Source organism: Geotrypetes seraphini, chromosome 6 (genome assembly GCF_902459505.1).
Source record: "Geotrypetes seraphini chromosome 6, aGeoSer1.1, whole genome shotgun sequence".
In the NCBI taxonomy this organism is placed as follows: Eukaryota; Metazoa; Chordata; class Amphibia; order Gymnophiona; family Dermophiidae; genus Geotrypetes; species Geotrypetes seraphini.
Window position 1 is genome coordinate 37,018,221 of NC_047089.1, and position 27,772 is coordinate 37,045,992.

Consider the following 27,772-nt stretch of genomic DNA (forward strand, 5'->3'; position numbering starts at 1 on the left):
GGACAATAGAATATCAGATAATACAAAGTTTCTATATTAACATTACAATGCCAGCATTTATTAGATTTAGAACTGTCTAACTTTTGCAAACGAACTGGGGTCCAAAAAATCCTATACACAAGAAAAACCCAAGTTTGTCTCATAGATGCTGACGCTGTAGACTTCAACCTCCAAGTCCAAATTCGTGGTCATTGAGATACAGAAATATACTGCTTTATCTCCATGCTCCAAATATCCCGAAGACCATTTTTTGTTTTTTTATTCAGAAATTAATTTATACCATCGGGCGGCCTGATGTCCTAAAAGATCTGTTTGGAAGCATATGATCTGCAGGCTATAATAAGTTTTTTGGCTTCAGGGGTACAGCTGGCAATCCAATAGATGGCACAAAAGCACTTAAACATCTATATCTCACGGCGTGAGAAACTGGCAAGAAGTCTTTGGAAAATAACATCGCTCGGGAGCTGCTTAGCTTCATCTACAGAAACAGCACTAGTTTCTCACACCGTGAGATAGAGATGATTAAGTGCTTCTGCGCCATCTACTGCATTGCCAGCTGTACCCCTGAAGCAGGCTTCTCTTTCGAAGCCAAAACACGGACCGTGTCGGCTCTGGAAGGAACCGCAAGACAGACTAAACATAGTAAACATAGTAGATGACGGCAGATAAAGACCCGAATGGTCCATCCAGTCTGCCCAACCTGATTCAATTTTTTTTTTTTTTTTTAATTTTTCTTCTCAGCTATTTCTGGGCAAAAATCCAAAGCTTTACCCGGTACTGTGCTTGGGTTCCAACTGCCAAAATCTCTGTTAAGACTTACTCCAGCCCATCTACACCCTCCCAGCCATTGAAGCCCTCCCCTGCCCATCCTCCACCAAACGGCCATACACAGACACAGACCGTGCAAGTCTGCCCAGTAACTGGCCTAGTTCAATATTTAATATTATTTTCTAATTCTAAATCTTCTGTGTTCATCCCACGCTTCTTTGAACTCAGTCACAGTTTTACTCTCCACCACCTCTCTCGGGAGCGCATTCCAGGCATCCACTACCCTCTCCGTAAAGTAGAATTTCCTAACATTGCCCCTGAATCTACCACCCCTCAACCTCAAATTATGTCCTCTGGTTTTACCATTTTCCTTTCTCTGGAAAAGATTTTGTTCTACGTTAATACCCTTCAAGTATTTGAACGTCTGAATCATATCTCCCTTGTCTCTCCTTTCCTCTAGGGTATACATATTCAGGGCTTCCAGTCTCTCCTCATACGTCTTCTGGCGCAAGCCTCCTATCATTTTCGTCGCCCTCCTCTGGACCGCCTCAAGACTGGCCATCTTACATGTTTTGTATTAGCTGACTGTATTTAATACACTCTGCTTTAACTCAGGTTGATGTGTACAGTCCCTTCCCCACTTTTTATATATCTTGGATGGACCTTCTCTCTAACGTCACAACGTCAGAGTGAATGTTTCCGGATGAGGTGCGAGAAGCACGAGGAGCTGCTGCCCGTGGCTTTGTGCACCCTGCGGCTGTGAGGAGGGAGCCAGCCAGAAGATAACACAAGGGGAGCAAGGAAAATGCCGCATCGCACCACGGGCCGTATAAAATGGCCAGGCAGGCCAGACTCGCCCCACGGGCCTTGAGTTTGACACCTGTGGATAGTTATTCATACCCCAAATGAAGCAGAGCTGCCCTCAACTTTAAGTGAATTGAATGCCTGGCTGACAGCAACTCAGCAGTGGGCAAAAAATAAATGCTTTCTTAACCCAAGCAAAACATAGGTCCTATGGATTCCTAACATCAATGGCCATGTACCTAACATCAAAATCCCTTCTGGGAACTATGCTATCATCCTAAAATCACAGGTCAGATATCTTGGGATACTGCCAGACTTGTCAAGTACTTTGATCCCACAAGTTCAGGCAACCTTACATGCATTTCAGAGAGCTCCTAAAAACGTTCCTCAACAAGACGATCCAGTCTAAATTGTTGCTTTAAGACTATAATCATTCTTACTTATTATTTATCACCCCCCGTATAGTTGTAAATTCCGCTCCTCTCCATACTATTCCAAATCCATATCGTATCTGTTTCTCCTTTCTAATTTTCTTGTAAACCGCGCCGAGCTCTAGTTATAGAGAAGATGCGGTTTATAAGCCTAAGGTTTAGTTTAGTTTATACAACCCTGCTAAATCTCCCTCTATATGTTCTATGTGTTCCATATAATTTTTAGTGTTGTAGTTCGCTGCCTCCCTTCAGCTTTTTTCTCTGTAAACCGCCTTGAATCAAAAGGCTTTCACAGTATATAAATAAAGATTTATGTTATGTCCAAGGTCCCCTAAAGTATCATTTCTAACCATATCCTCACCAGAAGAAATCACATGATGTAACACCCGCCAGCAAGTATTCTCAGGAATAGCCCCTACACTCTGGAGCTCACTCCCACAGACCTTAAACATAATTAAAGAATATTTCTTCCCAAGCATTAATGGTTAGGACAATTAACTAGTCATGCTGACATAACACATCAGGACTAGCTTGCTGTTAAGCCTTCCAAATGAGCCCAGTTGCGCATAATGTACTTAATTCTACTGTGTATATATAATTCTCCTTCAGACAAACCTGCTAAGTTATACTTATCCCAAAGCCTTTTCATTGCCTATCTTATCAGGGGCAATGTCTCCAAATGGCTTAGCTTTGCCCATATCAAGACCGTAATGAACTTTACTGTTAAGCGAGGGTAGTGGACTATGATTTCAGTCTCTCAAATTTACTACCAACATTTACTACCAAATTACTACCGTAATATTTGCACCTTGTCAAAGAGAGCTTCCTTCTGGAGTTCATGAAATATAATGTGTAAAGGCAACCTACCGGGTGTGTTTGAAAATTCCTTTTTATCAAGTCTGTAGCACTCAAAATGCCGAGAAATAATTCTGTATCTTTCTGCCATTTTCTTGTTCTCAGACTGCATTTTTTTGTCATACTGGAGATTTTTTTTCTCTCTCTCTCTCTCCATACGATTTGCAGGGAAATCACTCGGGACTGACATCTCTATGGATCAATGCCATTCTGGTGTTTTTCTTTCACCACTGTGTCCAGTTTCCTCGCATCTCGCTTCTTTATCAGCCAGAACGAGGGTGTCCCAGGTGATCATAACCTCTTCATTCTCCACGGTTCTCTTAGGGTCACAATCCCAATTTTTTTTTTCTGGTACAGCAATGGTTACACACTTTCCGACAGATGAAATGTGCCACCTTATTTTGTCTTTCTGTATAGAACATTTCTGCCTTCGGAACTGTCTACCTGCCCCTTCAATTGCCTATTAAGATGTCTCATTTGCATTATCTTGACTCTGTAAATATCATATTTTTGCTAAATGTTTGAACACGCTGTTTTAATTTGTTCAGTACTGATACTGTACCATATCATTTCAGTACTATAATTTAATGTCTGTTCTAACTGTATATCACTGTGACATCTGTTCATGTTTATTACAGTTATATCATAACTACAATGTACCCTGCCAATATCCAGTTACTCCTGCTGTAAATTACTTTGGGTGAATCTTCATAAGAATGGTTAATAATCTTAATACATAAAAATGAAAGGCTGATATCACAAGGTTACCGCAAAGGAATGTTCAATGGCTAACGTTAAGAACAGGATACATTAGCATGTCAAATTTCCATGGTCGGTCATCAGATTACAATTTATGGTTACATTTAAAAAAAAATGTTTAAGTACTGTTGAAGTCCAACATGAAAACAAAAAAGTTTTGTCAAAATAACAGCATCCCATAAAGATCTCTGGCATAGAAACTACTTACTTCAAAACCATATGAAAATGTACCATTAGATGCTTTCATGGATAAATTAGAAGAGTTATAAGTTATTCTAACTCCCTAGAAGTTCTCTGGAAAAAGCTCACACCGCCCTTGAACCCAAAATAGTTGCCATCAAGAGGATTACATCATAAATCAGTTATAAAAGCAGTAAGTCATGGCCGTGTCAAGGCCCTTTGATTTACTATTATCCTAATAACTTGAATTTACATTCTGCTATAGGAATTTGAATTTCTTTCATAATAATATCTTAAAAAAATAAAACTTCTTAACCCTTCCTTAGCTGATGCCAAGTTGCAATTAGATAAATGCTTGCTACAACTGTGTTCTTAATAGTACAGTTCATACGAGAACCTCTCCAGTTAAAAACACTGGATATAATGAAAAAAAGTGATTTATTTATTTGATTTCTTAGCCTGTCCTCCCACAGGCTAAGAATGGATTACAAATCAGGTACTCAAGCATTTCCCCTATCTGTCCCAGTGGGCTCCCTATGTAATGTACCTGGGGTAGTGGAGGATTTAAGACCAGGATGCTTTAAAATTGCCATTAAAATCCTGTGGGTCGCTGGGATGCACTGGAAGGGGTATAAGATTCTGATTGGCCCAAGCGCCTAAGGCGCAGTGTGGAATTTGAACCCACAACCTCAGGGTGCTGAGGCTGTAGCTCTATTACACACAAAACATATCCTTGTCCATTATCGCAACAAGCCTCCTGAAAATAAACATAAAGAAAGTTATTTACTACAGATGATAAATCAGGAGATCTGGTTTTGGTTATGCTGTTTGTTTATCTTTGCAAACAGTGGAAAAAATAATTAACCTTCAAAATGAATTTCATCTACAGTCAAGTCCCAAAAGGCAGATTTTCAGTTTCAATTAATATCCTTTTGACAAGAATGCATCAAGCATGTAAATATTAATGTGTGCAATTAAATATAATATGTTGTGCGTCGATAATATTCTTCCCAACTCTAAAACAGACTAAGGCTTAATGCCAAAGATTCTAAGTAGTGAAACAAAAGAACACAGAGGTCTCTATTCACTAAAATGTGCTATGATTTGCAGTTACTGAGCAAAACCACCAAAATTGATGCATAATAAATACAAAACCTTTGCATTAACTGTTGGGGGGAATCCCCAGCATTTTGGGGGAGGGCTGTCATGCGGTTCACGCAGCAAAAAATTTCATTCGACATGTTAATGGCAAGACCAATAACGTAAACAAAATATCGCCAAAAGGCATTCACTTTATAAAGCCTCACTCTGAGGTAAATTAGGGCAGGGTCCTAATACGGAGAAAAGACCTCAGTGTTCCCTAAGAGTTATGAGATGACAGTCATAAGATGGATATCACATTGAACCTTTGCACTGTGGGAATCGAGCAGCGGTGATCTTTCCCTCATCTGAGGAGAATATTAAGATTAGTGCGGGGTTCTTTTGCTATTAGCATTTTTGTGCCTTAAAATTTTTTTGCTAAAACATAATTAATATTTATTGTACTTTTGCGGAGTTTTTCTATGACCGAGGATGTGCTCTCTATGACAACTTAGTATTGGCGCGCGTAAAGTTTAAATTTGCCTGCTTCTGCTTCAAGGCACTACACGGACTTGCCCCTAAATACATAACTGACCATTTCTTCTTCTCAGCCAACAGACACAAGAGAAGTTCACATTCCAATTTCGTTTCCCCCCAATTCGAGGTTGTAAACTGAAAAAACACCGTGAACACCTTCTCTCACACCAGGCAGCATCGTGGGGTAGAGACCTAGAACAATTGCTTTCGCCCACTACTTATGGGGAATTTAGGAAACGTCTAAAAACACACTTGTTCCTAAAGCATCTAGACAACTGATCCTCTCTTCTCTCTCCCCTCTATAGCGATTAACTTGTCCTTTTGATCACTCTCTCCTCAACAATGAATTTCCTGTCCTATTAATTCTCTTTCTTCCTCCCCTCTTAAAGTCAATTCTATTTGTTACCTTTGCTTAATCTTCTGTAAACCGCATAGAACTTCACGGTATTGCGGTATATAAGCTGTTATTATTATTATTATTTCTCATAGTAGTTTCCCAAGTTCATTCTTAGGTCTTTTCTCCTTATTAGGACCCTGCCCTAACTTACCTCAGAGTGAGGCTTTATAAAGTGAAAATGCCTTTTGGTGCTATTCTGCTTGTACTACTAATTTTTGTCAAAGACCAATAATGTGTCATACAGTTAGCTGCACATGAGGTGATGCCAATTGCTCTGAATCATTGTGTCATGTTATCTGTTAATATGCAGAAACAACCCAGCATTAACTGCAAGGCTCAGTCCCCATCCCAATACAGCAGTTTCTACATTAGCTGTCTGACATAGCACATGGTACAGCATGCTAAAATCCATCCTAATTAACCAATGCAGATTGGTGGAATGAGCTACCTCCACCGATAAGATATCAAATCAGGTACACTACTAAGATGCGCTGATTAGCGTGCGCTAAACTCTAATGCATCCATAGCCTAACATGCACGCGTTAGCATTCAGCGTGCGCTAATCGGTTAGCGCACCTTAGTAAAAGAGGGCCTATATTTCATAGGTTGTAGAAATTTGTTATTGTTAAATAATTTTTTTTAATTATCTCATCATGTTTGTGATTTTTCTGCGAATGCCTATCTTCTTATCCTGTTAGCCACTGGGGAATGACATGGAGACAAATTATTCCCCGTCTCCGCAGGAACTCATTTTCCTGCCTCGTCCCGGTGAGTTCTTTTCCTGTCCCTGCCCCATTCCTGCAAGATCTGTCCTCATCTGCACAAGCCTCAAACACTTTAAAATCATAAGTAACAACATTCTAGAGCTCAGATTGTGATGTCATAATGCCTCATAACACCAATGTCAAAGCTCTGTCCTCACCTGCGCAAGCCTCAAACACTTTAAAATCAAAAGTGTTTGGGGCTTGTGCCATTAAGGCAAAACGTACAGGAATGGGGCAGGGGCCAGGGACAGTGACAAAACTCACGGGGACGGGACGGGAAATTGAGTTCCTGCGGGGACGGGGACAATTTTGTCCCTGTGTCATTCTCTACATAGCCACACTGAATTCCCGAGCCAAGTGTGGGATATAAGTGCCCAAATACTATAATATAATGTACGTAATGTAATGGTATATTGACTCCAAATGTTTTTCTTTGGTATAACAGTATTCGATTAACCACTTCCATCCAGTTTTATGACTGCTTTCTTCACGTTCAGTATGCAAGTAATATTTTCCTGGATCATTATGTAGGTTAGTAATAGAGCAGAAGGCATAATTTTTTTAATTTCCTGGCATAACAAACAAATCTCCCTTTCACGCACAAAGCAGCGAGTAATTCTGCAAACCATTCTACAGTACTATTGTATATGACAGAAAGGTCATTGTAAGTTGTTTAAACTGAATATTGAAACTCCCCCAACTACACATTTTCCCTATCAGAAAATGAAATGATCTTCCTGAACAACAATGGATTTCCAAGCCTTCGTACAAAGGCTGCTACCGAGTCAAGTGACTGCAATTTCCAGTTATAGACCCATTAGCCAAGCACACAGAAAGTGTGTGCTATAAACGGAACCCATCTTACCATAACCAAATTACCATATATACTCGAATATAAGTCGATATAAGTATAAGACAAGGTACCCTTTTTTCCCCTAAAAAAGAAGGAGAAAAGGTTGCGTCAAATATAATATGGGGGTAATATATCTGTGCCCTGCTCCCCTCCCTCCCCTGCCAGGCTCCGAACCCAGCCTACCTCCCTGCCCAGTTCTCCACCCTGTCCCCCTCCCTCTATAGCAGGCTCTGCATCCCCAAGTTCTCCACCCTGTCCCCCTCCCTCTATGCCAGGCTCTGTACCCTGTCCCCCCTCTCTCCTGATGTCCTGCAGGTCTCCACCGGCCCTACCATATGACATGGTGGGCTGGAACAGAAGGGATCCCTCCTGTCTCCTGTCCTGGCTGACTCTACCAATTTTTTTTTTTTTTTTTTTACTTCCCTCTCGCCTCCTCCCGCACACCTTTTTGAATCCCTGATGGTCCAGTTCTTTTGGACCAGTAGATAATAAGCCTTGTTTATAAGTGGAATACTTTCATGAGGAAACTTCAAATTTTCAAAAAGAAACTTTTTAAACACTTCTACCGGAGACATATCCAAAATTTTTCGACAATTCAACACTCAAGTTCAATCGTCTAATGAAATTTTCTATTTGTTCAATTTTCTGTGAAATATTTTTCTGATCTTTTATCACTGTAGAAACCATCTCTTTCAAATTAGTGGTTTCTATATTTATTTTCTCCATACAATTTTGGCAAACTCGATCCAAATTCAAAGAGAAAGAATCAATTTTTGAAACTACCTCCCTATCTTGTGCCATTTTCCCCACCATTGCATCAAGCTTCCTTATGGCCGCAAGAAATGTTCCCAGTGTCACTGCAGATCCCAATGCTTGATTTCCAGCTTCTGATATTTTCCTCACTTTGCAGATCCTTCGGATGTGAGGCCATACCCAGGTCCAGTTTCAGAATTTCTTCTCCTGATCTCCCAAAACTAGACTCAGAGCCTTGCACTCCCGCTGGGCAGGGTGGTACATTTACTAAAGAGATATCATGCTCTTGGGAGTCGAATGTGCCTTCGTTTGGCTCCATTGCATAACCCAGCCTCCGATCCTCCAGCCAAGGGTTGGCAGCAGCATATCAATCCAGTATCAGAGGAATCGTAGGTTGGATCGACGAGGACGACATTGCTGATAATAAACCAGCTCTCACTGTCCCCTTCCTTTTGGAATGTGGCATTAAGACAACTCTCCAAAAAAGAAATTCAAAAAGAGTAGAACAGATAAGTCACTCAGTAAAAATCATTGGAGCGAAAGAATGTCGTCAGAGTATATCCGCCATCTTGACTCCTCCCCCCTGACGTTATAAAACTGACCTTCTAAAGACAGCAACCTAACAATGCAATTAGATATTATTTTGTGCATAATTGTAATATTTGTTTACTGTATATATGGCTAATTTATAAATGTAAAAAAGTTTTTAAAAAGAGAGCGAGGGAAGAAAAAGATGTTTTAAAAACAGCAGGCCAAAGGAATGGGACATATCAGTATCAAAAGGTCAAAGTTCATGTAGTTGTGTACAGTATAGCGCACAAAGGAAGAAATGTGATGTTTCAATTCAAGTACAGAATCCACAAAAGATAAATTGTATTAAACACCATAAAATATCTCCAGGATGTGTGGAGGGTGTATCATCCTGGAGAGGTGGATTTTACCTTCTTCTCAGGGGTTCACCACTGCCATTCTCGACTGGACTATTTCTTACTCCCCTCTCGTTCTATCGGGAGGGTGACGCGCACCCGCATACTTGATGTCCCCTTTAGTGACCACGCTGCTGTAACTATGACTCTTAAGTGGGGGAGTGGATCTCAGGGTGACCGTATTTGGCGCCTCAATCCATCTCTGTATCTTGACGGGGAATTTCATACCTACCTTACCGAGGAATGGTCTAAGTACAAGCTGACGAATGAAGGGTCTGGGGTCTCCGATACTGTATTCTGGGAAGCGGCAAAGGCTTATCTTCGCGGATGCATAATAGCTTACTCTATCCGCAAGCGCAGGCTCCGGGATGCGGAACTCACGTCCTTGGCAAAACAGATGAGGGAATGCCGGTTATATCACTTGAGGCACAGCTCAGAGGAAGCTCGTCAATCCTATCTTGGGCTACGCAAACAAATTGACGATATCCTCTCTGCTCGGGCCTTAACTCATCTTGACGTGTACAAGTTTCAACTTTACAGGTGGGGTAATCGGGCGGGGAGGCTTCTGGCCAATCTGGTTCGTCCGCACCGGCGCACCACCCGCATCTCCACTATTCGGGACTCCTCGAATGTGTCGCACCGGACGGAGGCGGCTATTCAGAACCAATTCGTGCGATTCTATAGTGATCTTTATAACGAGGGCGGGTACGACACGGAGCAACGTGATAATTTCTTTCGCGACTTGAATCTCCCGATCGCCTCGGAAGCTCATCGAACCTTACTTAATGCCCCTATCACTTGTCAAGAGATCTCCGCGGCTGTTGGTCGTCTGAAGCTTGCTAAGGCTGCGGGACCGGATGGTATGGGTCCCGAGTTTTATAAGATCCTACAACATCACGTGGGCCCAGCATTGTGCGCTATGTTTGGAGATATGCAGGACTCGGATAGACTTCTCCCAGAGCAGAATCATGCCCATGTTGTGGTGCTCCCTAAGCCGGGCAAGGATCCCGCCTTGGTGGGCTCGTATAGACCCATTTCCCTACTAAATCAGGATATGAAACTCCTCACGGCTATCCTGGCTAGGCGCCTAGCACAGGTTGTCCCCTTGCTTGTTCATCCAAATCAGGTAGGCTTTGTGCCGGGTCGCTTCTCTTCGGCTAACATAATTAAGGCGTTGGTGGCGCTGAGGGAGGGCAGAGGTCGATCGGGGGATGATCTGTTGGCTAGCTTGGACGCTGAAAAAGCCTTCGATAAGGTAGTTTGGCCTTATCTTTTCTGGGTCCTAAGTCGTTTTGGCATTACAGGCTCTTTCCTTGACTGGGTGATTCGTCTGTATACGGCTCCTACCGCCCAGCTTCTCATCAAACGCCAGCGTACGGTCTCCTTCCCGCTGAGGAGGGGCACCCGGCAAGGCTGCCCCTTATCGCCGTTGCTGTTTATACTTTCGCTTGAACCGCTGGCGGCTAAGATACGTGATGCCCCGGGCGTGGAGGGCATCCGGGTGGGGGCGGAGGTCTGCAAGATTACCATGTTTGCGGACGACATGCTACTTTTTGTCAGTAATGCCCGGGATTCTATCCCCCGCATCACTTCCTTTATCGATTCCTTCGGGGCTTTTTCCGGCCTGTGTATTAATTTCAGTAAGTCGGAGGCAATCTCGGTCACTGCGCCCTGTTTATCGAGAACTTTACCTTCTTTCCCTTTCCGTTGGGCGACGGGTGAACTCAAATATCTGGGAATTTTTCTGAGCGCAGATTGGGCCACGGTATATCGTCGTAATATTGTAGAACGGCTTGCCCAGCTTCGGGATGCTTGCCACAGATGGGGTGATCTTCCTTTGTCGCTCTTCGGTCGTATTGCCTTGGTGAAGATGGTTTTGTTGCCCAAGATTCTTTATCCCTTACAGATGATTCCCCTGTGGTTGCGAGCGTCGGAGGAGGGAGCCTACAGGTCCTTTGTTGGCTCCTTTATCTGGCGGAATCGGAGGGCCCGCGTGGGGTTTTGGAGACTTACGCAGAGCAGAGCTCGGGGGGGGTTAGCGCTCCCAGATCTTCGGCTATACAATGTCGCGGCCCTGCTGCGATGGGTGCATGACCTACACTCGAGGGGTTCACGATTTGCTCCTCCGGGATTGTTTGATTCCTGGGTGACCCCACACCGTGCGCTGGCTTGTCTTGATATCCGTGGGTGGCGTCGCCCTAGGTTGGGTTGTAACTCTATATGGCTGGACCCGATGCGCCGTGCGCTGCTCTGGTGGCGGCGTCGAATAGGGGGAGGATTGCGGGACAATTGGGCTTTTCGCTCTGTGCGGGGGAGCCCTGAGTTCCCTCCGGGGGTGGGTGCGGCCCGTGGACTGGAGGCTAGATTTGGTTCCAACTTTTGCCTGGGACATATTACGGCGGTGTCCTCTGGGGAGGGGGCGTTCCCCTCTTTTGTTGACCTCCGCCGTCACTGGTCTCTCCCCGAAATGCCGTTTTTTGCTTATTTGCAATTACGCCATTATTATGAGTCCTGCCGTAGAGATGCCCCCGCTGGTGGCGACCTCTTGAAGGTTGACCGCGTCTTTCTCTCTTTCCCAGCCTTAATGAATTCCCTCTCTACTTGGTATAGATTGGCGCGAGAGGAACGGCCGGACCCCCGACTTCTCGGTCTCGCTTCTCAGTGGACGGATGAACTCGGGGAGCAGGTCGGGGTTGAGACGTTGGTGGCATGCTTTGCTAATGTCTCTCGTGGGGCGCGCAATGTTTCCCTACAGGAGATACAGTTTAAGATCTTACATCGCACATACTTCACTAGGGTGCGGGGTAGGAGGGCGGGCTTGTGGGATACTGACATATGTGTTAAATGTAGGCGACTGCGTGGCACCCTGGTCCACATGATATTAGAATGCCCCCAGCTGGAAACGTATTGGAATGGGGTACTGGATTTTCTGGCCCAGGTTGTGCAGTTGCCTCTACAGTGGTCCTATTCGCTCATTCTTCTGGGGAGTGAGGGGGCGGTGTTAGAACAGGGCCTCAGTTTGGAGCACTGGCGATTTCTCTATACCGCTTTGTTGGTGGCCAAACGCGGTGTGCTCCGGCTCTGGATGGATGATAATGCACCCGAGGTGCTGGTATGGAAGCGCTCCTTGTTGGAGGTGGCCCGCTGGGAGATCCGTGTCCATCCGGAGCCGCTATCGGCACCCAAGCAACTGTACCGCTCTTTATGGGATGCTACTGTGAAGGAACTTGGCTCTTTATGAATGACTTTGTGTCTTATTCACACTCACTCTCTCACTGAACGGGGGGGGGGGGGGGGGGGGAGGGTTATTCTGCTTTCTGTTTTCATGTTTATTTGGATGGTTGATGGTGTGCAGGAGTGTATGAGGGGTTGAATGGAGTGCGATTGGAGACTGGAAGAGGGGGGGTGGTTAGAGGGTTCTTTTTTGGGGATTCCACTGTTATTGGAAAACGTTGATTTGCACCGCTCGGCCTTTCCGGATTATGAGCTCCGCGGCTCTGCGGGCCGTGATGGGGTGGACTCTGACTTGTTGAGCCATGTAGGATGTCCGGTGGGCCTGGCCACAACTCCCCCTCGTCTGAGGGGGTGATACCTTGTTTGTTTAGTTCTGTTAGATGTTCTACCAGCATCCGGTCATGCCTGTACTGCAATGTTTTTGTATGGCTGTGCTGTGCTTTTCTGTTCAATAAAAAATATTTCAAACAAAAAAAAAAAAACACCATAAATGCAGTTAAAAAACATTTTTTTAAAAGCTTTTCTTACAATCATTAATATTTTTCAGATCTATCAACTGGAAAGGTAGTGTTATTCCACAATAGTGTCAACATCAAAATACAAAGCAAAACCCAATGGTTCCACGTCTGAATAGAGCAGTCCAAAAACAACAAAAACACAGGTGAAGCCGTGGAATGATGCTGCAGACACAGGCTTTTATTCTAATCCAACATATAATAAATATATGGCAGATGCGGACACAACAAAGTCAGTGTTTCGGCTAATGTTGCCTTCCTCAGGCATCCAAAGATAATGACAACAATATTTTGTCGACGCCAATATAAAGTTCAAGGGGGTTAAAATGACACGCATGATAAGAATACCCAGGAAATTTCAGGAGGAAAATCTGCAGCAATACTGGACCAATTGCAGAAAAAAATGGTAGATTTATATTCATCTAAATCAGGGCAGGATTAATTTGTCGAGGGCCCCTAGGCACACAAGTACACTGGGCCCCCTGCCCCGCCCCACCATGCGCTCAGGCAGAAACAGGAAACTGCGTCAGAGGGAAGCTTTGGCCAAGCAGCACCGCTTGCACAATTACAGTTCCCGTTGCCTTTCTTACCCGCGTTGCTTGCTTGTCTTACTTTCCGTCGATCGGGGAGGACCGCGTTGCCAATCGATGCTGGAGGGGCCCATCGCCATTTGGAAAAAACAATGTTGATGCCTCCTTCATCGGGCCCCCCTGACCATTTCGGGCCCTAGGCACGTGCCTACTTGGCCTATTGTTTAATCCTGCCCTGATCTAAATAGATAGTTTTAAAAGAAGGAATATCAAGTAAGTTCTTTGATTCTGACCGCAAAGATCTATATGCCTGGTGCAAATGTAAAGAAGATAACCACTGAAATCTGATTTCCTATTACCTTAAAAAAACGATAAGAATTTTATATACAGAATGCGAAATTCAATAAGTAACCAATGCAATTTTTGAAGCACAGGAAAAATATGCTCAGACTTTGACATTCCACAGAAAACTCAGGCAGTAGCATTTTGTGCAAATTGTAAACTTCACAACACTTTGGTAAGACAATTACAGTAGTCAACCATTACAATAATCAAAGGGCTCCTTTTACTACACTGTCTGGTGAGGTAAATACTCCAATACTCAAAGGAATTCTATGAGCGTCGGCGTATTTACCTCGCTGGTCTGCAGCAGAAACCTATCACGGTTTAGTAAAAGCCAACGAAAATTTGGAATCATAATGCTCTGACTAAACACCCTAAAATGCTGTCCAGTAAGATAATCTTTCAACTGTCTTAGACCGGCTTTTATCAAGCTGCGATAGAGGTTTTTAATGTGAGTCATCACGGTACATGCTCCGATATTCATAGAATTCCTATGAGCATTGGAGCATGTACCTCACTGGCCCATGCTAAAAACTAGAGAATGACACGGTGACAAAATTCATCACCATTCCCGTCCCCGCGGATAACCGCGATAAACCATCTTCATGTCATTCTTTAAGGAGAGAGGGAAGAATCAGAGTATGAATGGCCACAACCACTGACCTGCAAGCTTTGCTTTGAAGAATGCTGGTGTAGAAGGACTGAGGTTGAGAATGATAGTCTCTGGTATCCAGAGCAGATATTGTGATGTCATAATGCCTCATTCCACCAGTGCCTAAGAACCAATCACATCAGAGATGTCACAATGGCTTCATTATCTTTGGCTCACATAAGCACAGCCAATGACCCGCAAGCTTTGCTTTGAAGATTGCTGGTGTAGAAGGACTGAGGTTGAGATAGACACAAAAAAATGACATGGGATTATTTCCCGCGGTTATCCGCGGGACGGGAACGGTGATGAATTTTGTCACCGTGTCATTCTCTACTAAAAACCTCTAGCGCAGCTTGATAAGAGGGGATTAATGTTCTTAATTTAGAAAAACAACATGAACAATTTTCTTGACCTGATCTTTCATAGTCGATACAAGGTCCAACCTTACACCAAGTGATTGTATAGATTTAACAAATGGAATATTTTTACCCTCAAAAACAAATAGGCACACATCCAAATTTGCATGTGCAGTTTTGAGTGCCATATATAGAATTTACTATTTGTAGTTACACAGCACAAACAGCTGCCTCTCACGAGCAAATTTCTACTATGAGGAGGTACTGAAAAGTTCTCAGTCCAACCAACCAGCTTCCTAAATTCTGAGCGTTATTTTGCTACTGTATATGAAAAGAGTGCTATCTTATTTCATTAAGTGCCAATTTGCAGAAACGAACTTCTCTGTTTTGACATTGTTTCAGATCTTTGATTGAATCGTATCTGTGCCATTCTCTTCTTGGTCGGGCTGAGAACTTTTAAGCACCCCCTTGTAGTGTGAAAAGTTTCTGTCTCTGGTAACCAGATCTGAGATAGTGAAGTCATAATGCCTCATTCCACCAATAAGAACTAACATCAACAGTGATGTCACAATGGCTTGATTGTCCTATACTTGGCTCACTTTTATTACATTAATAGAATATGAGCCCCAGTTCATAATTGTGAGCATGTACTTCATAGAAAGGCCCTGATTAAATATTCTAACTAGTTATGAACCGCAGGCACTAGTCAGTCTGAACTAAGCAAATCAATTGCTTGGCAACGGTTCTTCCTTGTACCACATAAAGGATGCTATAAATATAGCAGCTTATCTGCAGGTAGTAATTCTTCTACATAATGCAGGAATTCTGCAGAACCTTCCTAACAACTGATGCTTTATAAACGTGAAAAAGAAAAAAATCCAATTCCACTATTGTCAAGACAGAAATTTGCCTGCAGCACATCCTATATACTATAGACGTACAATGGCAATGCTTGAATACAAATTCCTCAAAGGAAAGGGTACTACAAGTTTCTGAAAAAGCGACGATTTCAGCCCGTGAAAGAGAGATCATGTGTTGCCAGATGGCTTCAGTTCTGTCCTGATGCAGGAAAGAGCCACAACCCAGTTTTCAAGATTTCCATTAAAAACATGCATGAGCTCTAGTTGCATAAAATGGAAGCAGTACATGCAGATCAACCTCATGCATATTCATTGCAGAAATCTTGAAAACACAACTGGGTTCTGGCCCTCAGCGACCCATAGTTGCCCAGCCCTGCACTGTGGATTTATAGTTCTTATTTTCTTTGGATTGTCATTAAGAAAATCAAAATGGCAAGTTGTTGCATGTGAAAGGGAAACCCAGCACTGGCTCACAGTGGCTTAGTAAAGGGAGGCGGGGTGGGGGGGGGTCCGCCCTGGGCGCCATCTTGGTTGGGGCGCCGCCACTTCTCTTCCTCTCCACCTCCTTGCTCCTTCCTACTCTTCTCCCCACCATGCGCGTGCCTTCACTTCCCCCCCTCCCCACACACACACTGTACCCTTAGCTCTTCACTGGCACAAGCAGCAACACCAGCCTGCTACTCGCATCAGTGTCAGCTCTCCCTCTGATGTCACTTCCGGGTCCCGCTCCTAATAAGTGATGTCAGAGGGAGGGCCGACGCGTGCAGAAAGTTGGTGATGCTCCTTGCACCGTAGAAGTTAAGAGATAAGAAGGAAGGGACGGGAGGGGTGAAGAAGAAGTGGAGGCCGCCACCACCCCATGTGCCTCTCAGCCTCGCTAAGCCACTGCTAGTTCAGCTTGTCCCTGATCAGGCAGAACTACCTGGTCGTCCTATTTTTAAACTGCTAAAAAGGTGTCCTGCTCATTAAGATTGCCTCAATTCTGCAAAATGCTCGAGTCACGTGAATGCATGGAGATGCTCAGGGCAAGATTCAATAAATGGCACCATGATGATCTGCATTAAACTAATATTCAGTAAAGAGCGTTCTGCATTGAGCACCTTTATTGGATATTAGCTTAGCATGCATTTCAGCCCTGATTCTATAAATGATGCCTAAAGCTAGATGCCCAGATTGGCACACCTAGCCAATCTAAGCGCCTAATTTAATTATTTAAAAGGTTTAATCAGTGCCACTAGTTAAAAATGAGTACCTTGGAACTGACATAAATTGCACTCAATTGGATGGTAGGTGCCTAACTTGGTAGGCTCCTACCACTTTGAGGTAGACCCCTAGACCAAGGCGCCTACCAGAAAGTAGGTGGGGTTAGGGAGCAGGAGTCAAACAAAAACCAAAATCCAACAAATCTGCACAGTAGATACAAAACAAAAAGGAACTGCAGATAACTGTACAAGATGCAGGCAACGTTCCAGAATTATTTAAAAATAACCTACTTAGTTATACACCAAAAAGATAATTGCGTGCTGAGAATTTGGCTTTACTGAAGACGACTGTGAATCCAAGGCTTTTTGAGACTGGTAAAAAGACCTTTTGTTGCGCAGGAGTTAATATATGGAACTCTTTGGTGGGTCAGATATGGAATTGTTGTGAATGGGGTATGTTTAGAAAATTACTAAAAAAATGCAGTTATTTGTAGATGCCTTTCTCTAGACATAATTTTCTTCTCCGGTAGAATTGTTGAACTGCTCATTATTGTTATTATGCAAAGTTATGGCATTATTTTCTAGCCACGATTTTTAAGGTTGGTTTGTACGTCGGTTTTTTAACGTTTTTGTTTTAAAACTATGCATGTAAATTTTGTAAACCCTTTAGTTGTAAAACGGTATAGAAATTTTTTTTAATAAATAAAAATAAATCAACTAATTGTTGCACACAAACAGACCACCTTTCCACAGATCATAGGACCCGACACGGTCTATCGATCAACTTGTCTTCATCAGGGGTCCCTAAGTATGGTGGTCGAAAAGAGCTCGCAACAAATCTTGCCTGATTGTATAAAGTCCAGGAAAATGTCGCACTGCTGTAAAAGCTGTAGGGGACAGATCAAGGGTGTGTTTTTCGTGTAGGCACCTCTTTTGGACTTAGGCACCTAACTTAGGTGCACTCGTTTAGGCTAAGAAAACCCTGGCATAAATATGGCGCGCCAAAGATTAGGCTTTTATGTGCCTCTAGGCACAATTCTATACAGTGCACCTAACTTTGATAGAATCGCATTTAAGCACCACATTGTCAGCGCCATTTATAGAACTGGGCACTTCGTACTTAACTTTGGGCGTGCACGTTTATGCCTGCGAAAGGCTGGTGCAAATGTCGATGTTCAACCGATGACAGGTGCGCAAATACAAGGATGCTAATGCATAACATCAAACCTAATTTCTGAGAATGCCCCAACCAGCCTACGCCCCTTTTGGAGTTGTGTGCTATGAAATTTAGATGTGTATATTATAGAATAGGGGGTAGAGCAGATCCACACATAACTTCTAATTACTGCCAATCAGTGGCGTGTGGTTGGAGCCTTCAGGGGATTCGCTCCCACCCCCTAAAGGCCCTGAGGGCACTGCTCTGAATTTGATTGATTGAGCAGGCAGAAGCTGCTCTGCCAATCAAATGCAGACCAGTACCGTCAGGGCCTTCAGAGGGTTCAGAGAAACCCAAGCCCAAGAGCTCTGCTTTTCTTTTTATTTGGTTTACCTTTTGTGTGACGGAGTTTGACTGGTTCAGCAGGCCGCCTACTCAACAACTCATCAAGCAAAAAGTAAACAATTATTTTTTTTTTAAAAGCAGAGCTGTAGAGCTGGGGATTCACTGAATCCTCTGAAAGCCCTCACTGAACACCACCGTTGCCAATTATGTGCTTGTTAACTCTTGTAACTGACTTGTTAGCACCCAATTGACTAATTAGTTTACACATGGATCCAGAATCTGCACCCAAATGTGGGTGCCCAAACTTGAGGGACCTATAGAGCAGAGATCTCAAAGTCCCTCCTTGAGGGCCGCAATCTAGTCAGGTTTTCAGGATTTCCCCAATGAATATGCATGAGATCTATGTGCATGCACTGCTTTCAATGCATATTCATTGGGGAAATCCTAAAAACCCGACTGGATTGCGGCCCTCAAGAAGGGACTTTGAGATCCCTGCTATAGAGGATCCGGCAGACGGGGGCAATTTTCTAAATCATTTCTGCAGGTAAAACAGCTCTCTGCATGCACATGAAACTGGGATCTGCTAAAACTGCCTGAGCTGATCACCTACAGCAGACTCTTCGTCCATCCTTCTACTTGGAATGGAATGAGCAATCCCAGAGTGGAGACTAGGCAGCGTTTTAACCTGCATGAGTATGTTATAAACTATGTCAGGGGTGTCAAAGTCCCTCCTCGAGGGCCAGAATCCAGTCAGGTTTTCATGATTTCCCCAATGAATATGCACGAGATCTATTAGCATAGAATGAAAGCAGCGCATGCAGATAGATCTCATGCATATTCATTGGGGAAATCCTGAAAACCCAACTTTGACACCCCTGAACTATGTGCAAATGTGCAGAAAATATTCTGGGACACTGCATGAACCTAGAGAGCTGGTGTTGAATGTCTAGAACTATATGGCAAATCCAATCTGTAGAGTGTCTAGGGGCTAGATTCACTAAGGGCACCGATCGTGTCCCGACCACTTTGCGACCGCAACTCGATTCACTAACCTTGCACCCGATCTAATTCGCGCATGCAAATGAGGGGGAATGGCATGCAAATGTAGGAAAGCAGCAATTCACTAAAAGATTTCAGGAACACCGAATGGTCTGGACGATCAAATACTAAGTGACTGCTGAGGACCAGTCGCTCATGTCCTTTCCGACTGCCCTGCTCTCTGCCCCGACTCTCCTGCCCTTTCCCGCAGGTTTCAACCACGAGCTCGCAAAGTAAAAAAGTTTTTTTTAAAAAGTTTCAAGCTCTGTAAGCAGACCATCTACAGGCAATGAAGATGGTCTGCGCATGCATCGGGATCGCTCTTCAGCGATCCGTGCAGTTGGCTGCGGGCATGACTCCGGTCGCGCCCATTTGCACGAGGACGCGTCACCAATCGGGCGGCCGGCAACCTCACGGATCGTATCGCTAACAGATCGGATCGGATCCGTGAGATTAGTGAATCTAGCCCTATGTGTGTCAATTAGGATAAAAATTGCACTGTACGGATCACTATGTGAAATTGTAACCAGTAAACCGTATATTAGTATTAGACCCCAAGTATGTGTCAAGTTAGGATAATAACTTGTAACATCAACGTACTGAAATTATGATGCTAAATTGCCGCGCACACTAGACCTTAACGCCAGCATTGAGCTGGCATTATTCTAGAAGCGTAGCGTGCGGTAATTTCGTGCGTGCGCTAAAAACACTAGTGCACCTTAGTAAAAGGAGCCCTAGGTATGTTTAACCTGTAACCCATTCTGAGCCCTTCGGGGATAACGGGATAGAAAATGAATTAAATCAATAAATACTTTCCAGGAGGAAATTTTAAAAAGGCACTTAAAAACGCATAAATTCTATTAATAAAACTGGCATAACTTATGTGCATATCTGCCAAGCTGAATGTCCCGTCTCACAATACAGCACTTGTTTTCCTTAGATTGCACCAGGAAAAAAAAAAAAAAAAAAAGATATTCAAGCTGTCCAGAAGATATTGTTCTCTGTTCCCAAGAATGTTTACTCCTGTCCATATTTTTCACAGAGGCTAAAAAGGCCATAATCACAGGACACCACTAGGAATTGCCTGGACTTTAAAACATCCTGCTTGCCATTTCTGGCATAGGCTGTTGAATATAACCTTGAGCAAATTCTTTCCTCCCTCTTTCAGAGTTTTCCCATGACTATAAAACATATTACAATTCTGTTAGAGAGAAAGTGCAATAAATTCTCTTTGACCCGATAATTTTTGACATGTGGCCACTGTGCTATGTACCATAGCAGCATTTAAAATAATTCCCACTCAGTAATGATTTAGGGACAGTTTCCATTTTCACTAAACTAGAAAATGTCAGAAAGTACTCTGGGTGTCAATTTATTTTTAAAAAATTTAAATTGCTTTAGGGAAGAATCTTCTAAACACATTTTTGTCAGATATAAATCATTTATTATTCAAAATAATAAGCACTTAGAAAGCAACAATAGTGTTAAATGCCCATTTAGGGCTCCTTTTACGAAGCCGCATTAGCAGCTTTATTTATCACGCGCGTTTAACCCCTGTACTAGCTGAAAAACTACTGCCTGCTCAAGAGGAGGCGGTAGCGGCTAGCGCAGTCGGCAGTTTAGCGCACGCTATTACGCGCATTAAACCGCTACCGCGGCTTCGTATAAGGAGCCCTTAATTTTGCAGAAAGAAAATTATTACTCCTCATGAATTCTATCCTTCTACTATTTTCATTGCTAGAGCTGCTTGCATGCATTCTGAAGTAAGATTTGTCAAAATAACTTTTCTCACATTTACAAAAGTCAAAATCCTGACTGAGAGCTGAGATTAGTTCTTATGTTAAATGTTAAGCTTCCATTCTTCATGAACATATTGCAAAAGTGGGTTGTGCTTAACTACTTCAAGGGAATGCTGAAAGGTTCTCAGCCCAACCAAAGAGAGAATGATCTGAAACAATGTCAAAACATAGAATTTTGTTTCAGCAAATTGGCACTTAAAAAAATAAGATAACACTCTTTTCAGCCTCAGTGGCAAAATAACCCTCAGAATTTAGGAAGTCAGTTGGTTAGGCTGAGAACTTTTCAGCACCCCCTCGTATGTAATAAAATTGGACAATCAAGCCATTGTGACATCATTGTTGATGTTAGCTCTTATTGGTGAAATGAGGCATTATGACATCACTATCTCAGCTCTGGTTGCCAGAGACTGAAACTGTTCACACTACGAGGGGGTGCTGAGAACTTTTCAGCACCCCCTCGTATGTAATAAAATTGAGCCAGGTATAGGACAATCAAGTCATTGTGACATCATTGTTGATGTTAGCTCTTATTGGTGAAATGAGGCATTATGACATCACTATCTCAGCTCTGGTTGCCAGAGACTGAAACTGTTCACACTACGAGGGGGTGCTGAAAAGGTCTCAGCCCAACCAAGAAGAGAATGGCACAGATACGATTCAATCAATGATCTGAAACAATGTCAAAACAGAGAATTTCGTTTCAGCAAATTGGCACTTAACAAAATAAGATAGCACTCTTTTCAGCTACAGCGGCAAAATAAAGCTCAGAATTTAGGAAGTTGGTTGGTTGGGCTGAGAACTTTTCAGTACCCCCCTCAAATATGTGGGGGGCAGTATGTGCTATGTAAAATGTATACTTCACCCACACTGTTTACAAGTTCTCTGCTTTTATTTTAGGGATCCTTTAACGAAGGCGCGTTAGGGGCCTTAACGCGCGGAATAGCGCACACTAAAATGCCATGCGCGCTAGCCTCTACCGCCTCCTCTTGAGCAGGCGGTAATTTTTGGGCTAGCGCGCGCTATAGCACACGCTCATCTGGTGTGTACGCTAAAAACGCTAGCGCACCTTCGTAAAAGGAGCCCTTAGTCTTGTAGCACACTATTTTATCAGACATTTTGATGACTTGAAAAATCCGATATTGCCTATGCTGTATTATAACAAAATAAGAGAAGCCATATATATATTATCAAGTTCTGAGTGCCCAATTTAAGACCCGACTTCCTAAGTTTTTCCCCCCCCCAGTGGAATAAAATGGGAAGCACGCTTTAGTAGATCAGACCTTTCATCCTGGTTCTGAGGTTATTTCCATTTGCCTCCTTCATGAAGAAGACATATTTCTATTGTTAGTTTACTTGAGTTTGCATCAAATGACATCTAAATATTTGCAGTATTGTGTAACCCCTTAAATGCCCTCTCGCACATTGCGCTCTGCAGCACTTTCTGAACTGGTTATTCCTACCGGTAAGAAATTGTGTTTAGAAACTAGTGTGTTATCATGTGCAGGCCCCATGGAATGGACTAAGCCACCAGTACATATTGGCAGAAGAATTTGTGCAGCTTTAAGAAAATGTTGACACATCACCGATTCTGTAACATGAAATATGGCCATTACTTACCCTAGTGGTAGAGAATGACACGGAGACAAATGTTTCCCCGTCCCCGCAGAAACTCCATTTTCTCGCCCCGTCCCCGTGAGTTCTTTTCCTGTCCCTGCCCCATTCCTGCAAGCTCTGTCTTAACCACACAAGCCTTGGACACTTATGATTTTAAAGTGTTTGAGGCTTGCGCAGATGAGGACGGTGCTTGAAGGAATGGGGCAGGGACAGGAAAAGAACTCACGGGGACGGGGAAAAAAATTGCCCCTGTGTCATTCCCTACCTAGTGGGACAAGATGATGGTTTTGATGCATTTAGTATGTTTTCTGTTTTGTGTTGTGTATTTTAATATGTATGTTTTGCTGTAAACTGCCTTGTTAAAGGTGGAAAATAAATAATAAATCATAAACATCATTAATTACATTACCCTGGAAGGACAATTCAATTATTTTTTCTTCTTCTGAGAAATGTTCTAATGGGAGACAGAACAGTTCTGGGTACACTTATAACATTCTGATCTATTCATGACATTTTAGAACTTTCACTCTAAGAGATAGATTTTTCAAAGTTTGGCACTAAAGCAAACATTCTTCCGGATTTATCAATGCAAATATCCTTGCGTTTTCAATAGGAAATCCCTCATGCCTGAGGCAGATTTTGTACTAGAATAAACAGCTTTGATGAATCTAGCCTTAACAATGCAAACACAAGCAGTGTCTCCCAGATCAAGAAAGACCACTGGGAACCAAAAACCATTAAAAATAAATACTTAATTGAACCGACCAGAATGGATATAGGACAGTGCTGGATACCACTGGGATCACTCTTCAGTTATCAGATTTTAATAAATGCAAACTGGTTATTTATTTCAAAATAAACCTGCCTTGGGTACTTAAATGTGAGAAAAATAAATACCTACAGACAGATGTACAGAGATGCCACATTCCAGGAAAAGCATGTTTATTATCCCAATGCGCATTGCAAACATACAAATGACAGTCATTGAATTCAGAAGTGGCTCCACTGGGGATCACAGTCTGGTGATTTCAATCAACTTATTAGCAAGAACATAGTTTACAAAGGAGAAGGCTTTGATCTGAATGCCTAAACAGCAATGAATGGTCAAAACCAAATTTAAGTTCGAACAAGTTTTATCTCATTGGTCGTGATGATCCAATGCACATATAGAGAATTTAACAAGCTCAAGTCATCTGGAAATTTAGAGTATGAGGGGGTGCTGAATAGTTCTCAGCCCAACCAAGAAGAGAATGAGGCGGATATGGTTCAATCAATGATCTGAAACAATGTCAAAATGCGTGAGAATTTAAATTGGCACCTAATGAAATAAGATAACACTCTTTTCAGCTACAATGGCAAAATAATGCTCAGAATTTAGGAAGTTGGTTAGTTGGGCTGAGAACTTCTCATCACCCCCTCATAGATAACAACTGCCCATATAGGTAAGTCACATCTGTCATGTTTACTCTACATTTTCAAGTGATTTGAACTTGTTATGCTATTGAATTCCTTTATCTATGTATACATCTAGATATGCAAATACATGTATGAATAGGGAGAGGCTAGATGCATAGATAGATAAGGAATTTAATAGTATGACAAGTTCATATCATTTGAAAAAATGTAGAGTGAGAGGACATGTAACTTGTATATACACACTTTTCGTGCTATTCTAAATATATAGTATATTCAACCATTTTTACTCATTCATCGTAATTCTCATAGTATAAATCTTTTAACCTTAAGAATATTGCTTTTAATTGCCTTAACATTACATAATTTGACGAGTACGGACAGAGTAGAATAATTGTGACACGGTGAAAAGTGATTAAGAAACTGAAAACCACTAAACTGCATCCTGACAGTGGTAGCCCTGTCCCCAGCGTTAGAAATGTCATTCGTTTTCTGGTCATGCAGGGGTAGAAAATCGTCAGCGGGTTTTGCTCTGAGCCAATTATTCATTTTCGCCATCACTTTCCTAATTCCGTTTCCATTCTGATAGGTGAAAAGAATTTAGGGGCTGAAATTTTTCAAAATCCCTCCCATATTACAGAGCCGTGCGTGGGAGGAAAGGAAAAAGAATGCCCGAAGCAGGCACGGATCATTGTAAAAAAAAAATAATAATAAATGTGAGAAGAGTTCAATTTCTGGGGGATTCCTGAGTCTTAGGGCTCCTTTTACTAAGCCGCACTAGCTGGTTTAACGCACGCGACTTTTCATCACGCACTAACCCCAGCTACCACTTGCTCAAGAGGAGGCGGTAGCGGCTAGTGCGTCCCACGGTTTAGCGTGCGCTATTGCACGCGTTAAACCGCTAGCGTGGCTTAGTAAAAGGAGCCCTTAGAGCCCAAGAGCATAGCCGCGAAGCTTCCTACCTGCAAAATAACACAAAAATTCCATCAGTGGCACACGCTGCCCGTACTAAATCTGAAACTTAAAATATTTCTATAATAACTGAGTGGCAGGCATTGAGTGGATGGACTGATTGTGCATCTTGCCCCCTCCACCCCAACCTGATGTTCAGTAGGTCTGAGCCAGGTTAGAAATGCCTTTAGCTGGCTCTAACAAGCTATTACAATTGAGTCGGGAAAAGGCCTGGGAAGGTCCTTTAGATGAGGAGAAAAGTCCTGAATACCGACTGACCACCCTGCCTCCTCTCCCCTTCCCCCCAAAAAGGGACACAACACGTTTAGATTTAGCCTTGGCATGAACCTCGAGGAGCCACAGGGGGACATTAGAAGAAAACGCAGGAGTTCAGTCAGAAGCACCACTGGAAGGAAATTCACACTGCGGTCGTGGTCCGCTTAGAAAACGGGCACTTTTTTCAGCAAAATGATTCTAGGAAAGCGGGAGACCCTAAAACTCCGTGGCCACATAGACAAGAGCCCGGGCTGGCACACGACGCCCCTCGCCTTGCAGGGAAACCAAGGAGTCCCCCTCCCCCCCGCGGAGGGTTATTTACCGTGGGAGAGGTCAGCTTCCGGATGCTGTCCCCGAGGGAGTCCAGGTTGACCCGCCTCCTCCTGGGAGCCCTCCTGGGGCGCGCCACGGGCTCGGGCAGCTCGTGCGAAGCGGGAGGGCTCCGGCTGCCGTTCCAGCAGAGCCTGGCCAGCGGGCATTCGCCTTCCTCCTCCGGGCTGGTCTCCGGGCAGTCGGAGCCGAGGGAGCTGAAGGACTCGGACGAGATCTTCCTCCTGGACATGTCGGCAGGTGCGGTGGGGAGGGAGCAGCCGTCAGTGGCGGGGATGCGCCGCCGAGCGCCCGGGCTGCCGCCGCGGGCTCAGCATGCTCTCGCCCTTGGCCGCAGCCCCGCTGGAAGACTTCACCTCCGAGCCGGCGGCTCGCGCGGATTTATTGGAGTGCGCGCGTGCCGCTGTCAACCCTCCCGCCACCATGTGTGTGTGTGCGCGTGCGCGCGCGCGTGTCCTTCCCTTGCTCTCTGTGCGTACGTTTTTAGGCAGATGCTTTCTCCTCCTCCTCTTTTATTATTTTTTTTTTCTATCGCTCCCTTTCTCTCTTGGGAAGGGGTAAAACGCGGACCTGTCCGCGTTTTACCCCTTCCCCTTCTAACGTTCCTCTTCGCCTCAAATCGTCACGTGCCGCTCGGAGGTTCTTCTGGCCGGAGTCGGGGAACGAGCCCGACACTTTTTCCCAGGACTTGCGCGCGCAAACCCTCCCGAGGGGGATCGAAACTCAAAGGGGGGGGGGGGTCGAGCGAAGCATCCACAGCCAGGGGGGGAGGGGGGAAACAATGCCCCGACGCCTGTAGGAAAAGCCACAAGAAGTTCGCCTCGGTCTCCCCCGTCCTCTTAATTTGTAAGATGGTGCGCGCTAATGATGAAATGCTCTGCGTGGGAAACTCTGGCCCTTGCAGCTCCCTTCGGGGGCGTTGGACAATAGGAACTTGAATCCAGGGATGTGGTGAAATGCATCGCATCCGGGTTTATTCTACCCATTCCCGCCTCCCGCACGTTGCTGATTTTCTATGTATACCTTAAAGACAGCATCAGTGCTTAATTTGAAGCATCATCTTTATGTTGTGCCTTTCAAATCAATATGTAAGGTAGCAAACAGGTTGAGGCATGTGATTATCATTTTTTTTGTTGTTGTTCTTAACTTGCAGTAGAATTCTGTACTCTTAAGTAACTGCAGTTGTGAACATTTTTCATGGATCGATATTTGTCTCCACTGCTGAAAAGAAAGGATTTTGGCATTCCGTGCCCAGCCTTATACCTGGAGTTCTGGTTAGTAGTCCGGTGTTTGCATGTTTCCTGCAACAGAGCTTCCATTAGGCACACTACACATCTGTCTAGAATGCAAGGATTTGGGGAGAAGCAGAAGGACTTTCCATATGGATGAGCAGCCAGGGGCTCTGTTCTGCTGATTCTACTGACTTGTGCCAGCTCTCAGGGTGTAGAGAACAGAACTTCCTGCTCCAGACCTTTCTGCACCCTCCCAAGCAGTGAACAGGAAACAGGAGGAGAAGGAGACAAGGCTATAGAAGACAGGGCAGACTAAGGAAAAGTCACTCCATTCCTTTATCCATCCTCCAACCTCCCTTCATGCCCTGCAAGGAACAGGAGGGTATTTATTTATTTAAAATAATTTATGGTCCGCCTGTCCACAAATCTAGGCCAGGGACAAAATTACATACACAGTAAAAGCAAACACAAAACAGCATTACAAACAAGATATAAAAAACAAGCAATACAAAAACTTGCAGCAAAAAACAAACTCAATAAAAACAGGCACTATTCAGCATAACAAGCTGAGGTAGGAAATGAAGATGGTGGTGAGGTGAAGTAGGCAAGAGCTCTGTACGAGTTTGGGAAATTCTATTTATTTATTAAGATTTATTTAACAACATTTGGGCACAGACGCATCCAAGGCACTATAATGCAGCTTGACATAGCTCTTACATTGTACATTCATATAGTATGATGCAATATCAGAAGAAAAATGATGCACCTAAGATTTAATGCTAAGAAATGCAAATTCATGAATTTGGACTGCAAAAACCCC

General features: G+C 43.6%; 1 protein-coding gene across 1 annotated transcript in view; it reads right to left on the reverse strand.

Moving 5' to 3' along the window:
• The window catches only part of GUCY1A2 (guanylate cyclase 1 soluble subunit alpha 2), a 359,928-nt gene extending 333,722 nt beyond the window's left edge, over window positions 1-26,206 (reverse strand). The window contains exon 1 of the mRNA XM_033950369.1: window positions 25,713-26,206. Within this exon, the coding sequence (XP_033806260.1) occupies window positions 25,713-25,952 (240 nt within the window). The 5' untranslated portion in view covers window positions 25,953-26,206. The remainder of the gene's footprint in view (window positions 1-25,712) is intronic.
• Window positions 26,207-27,772: the final 1,566 nt, after the last annotated feature.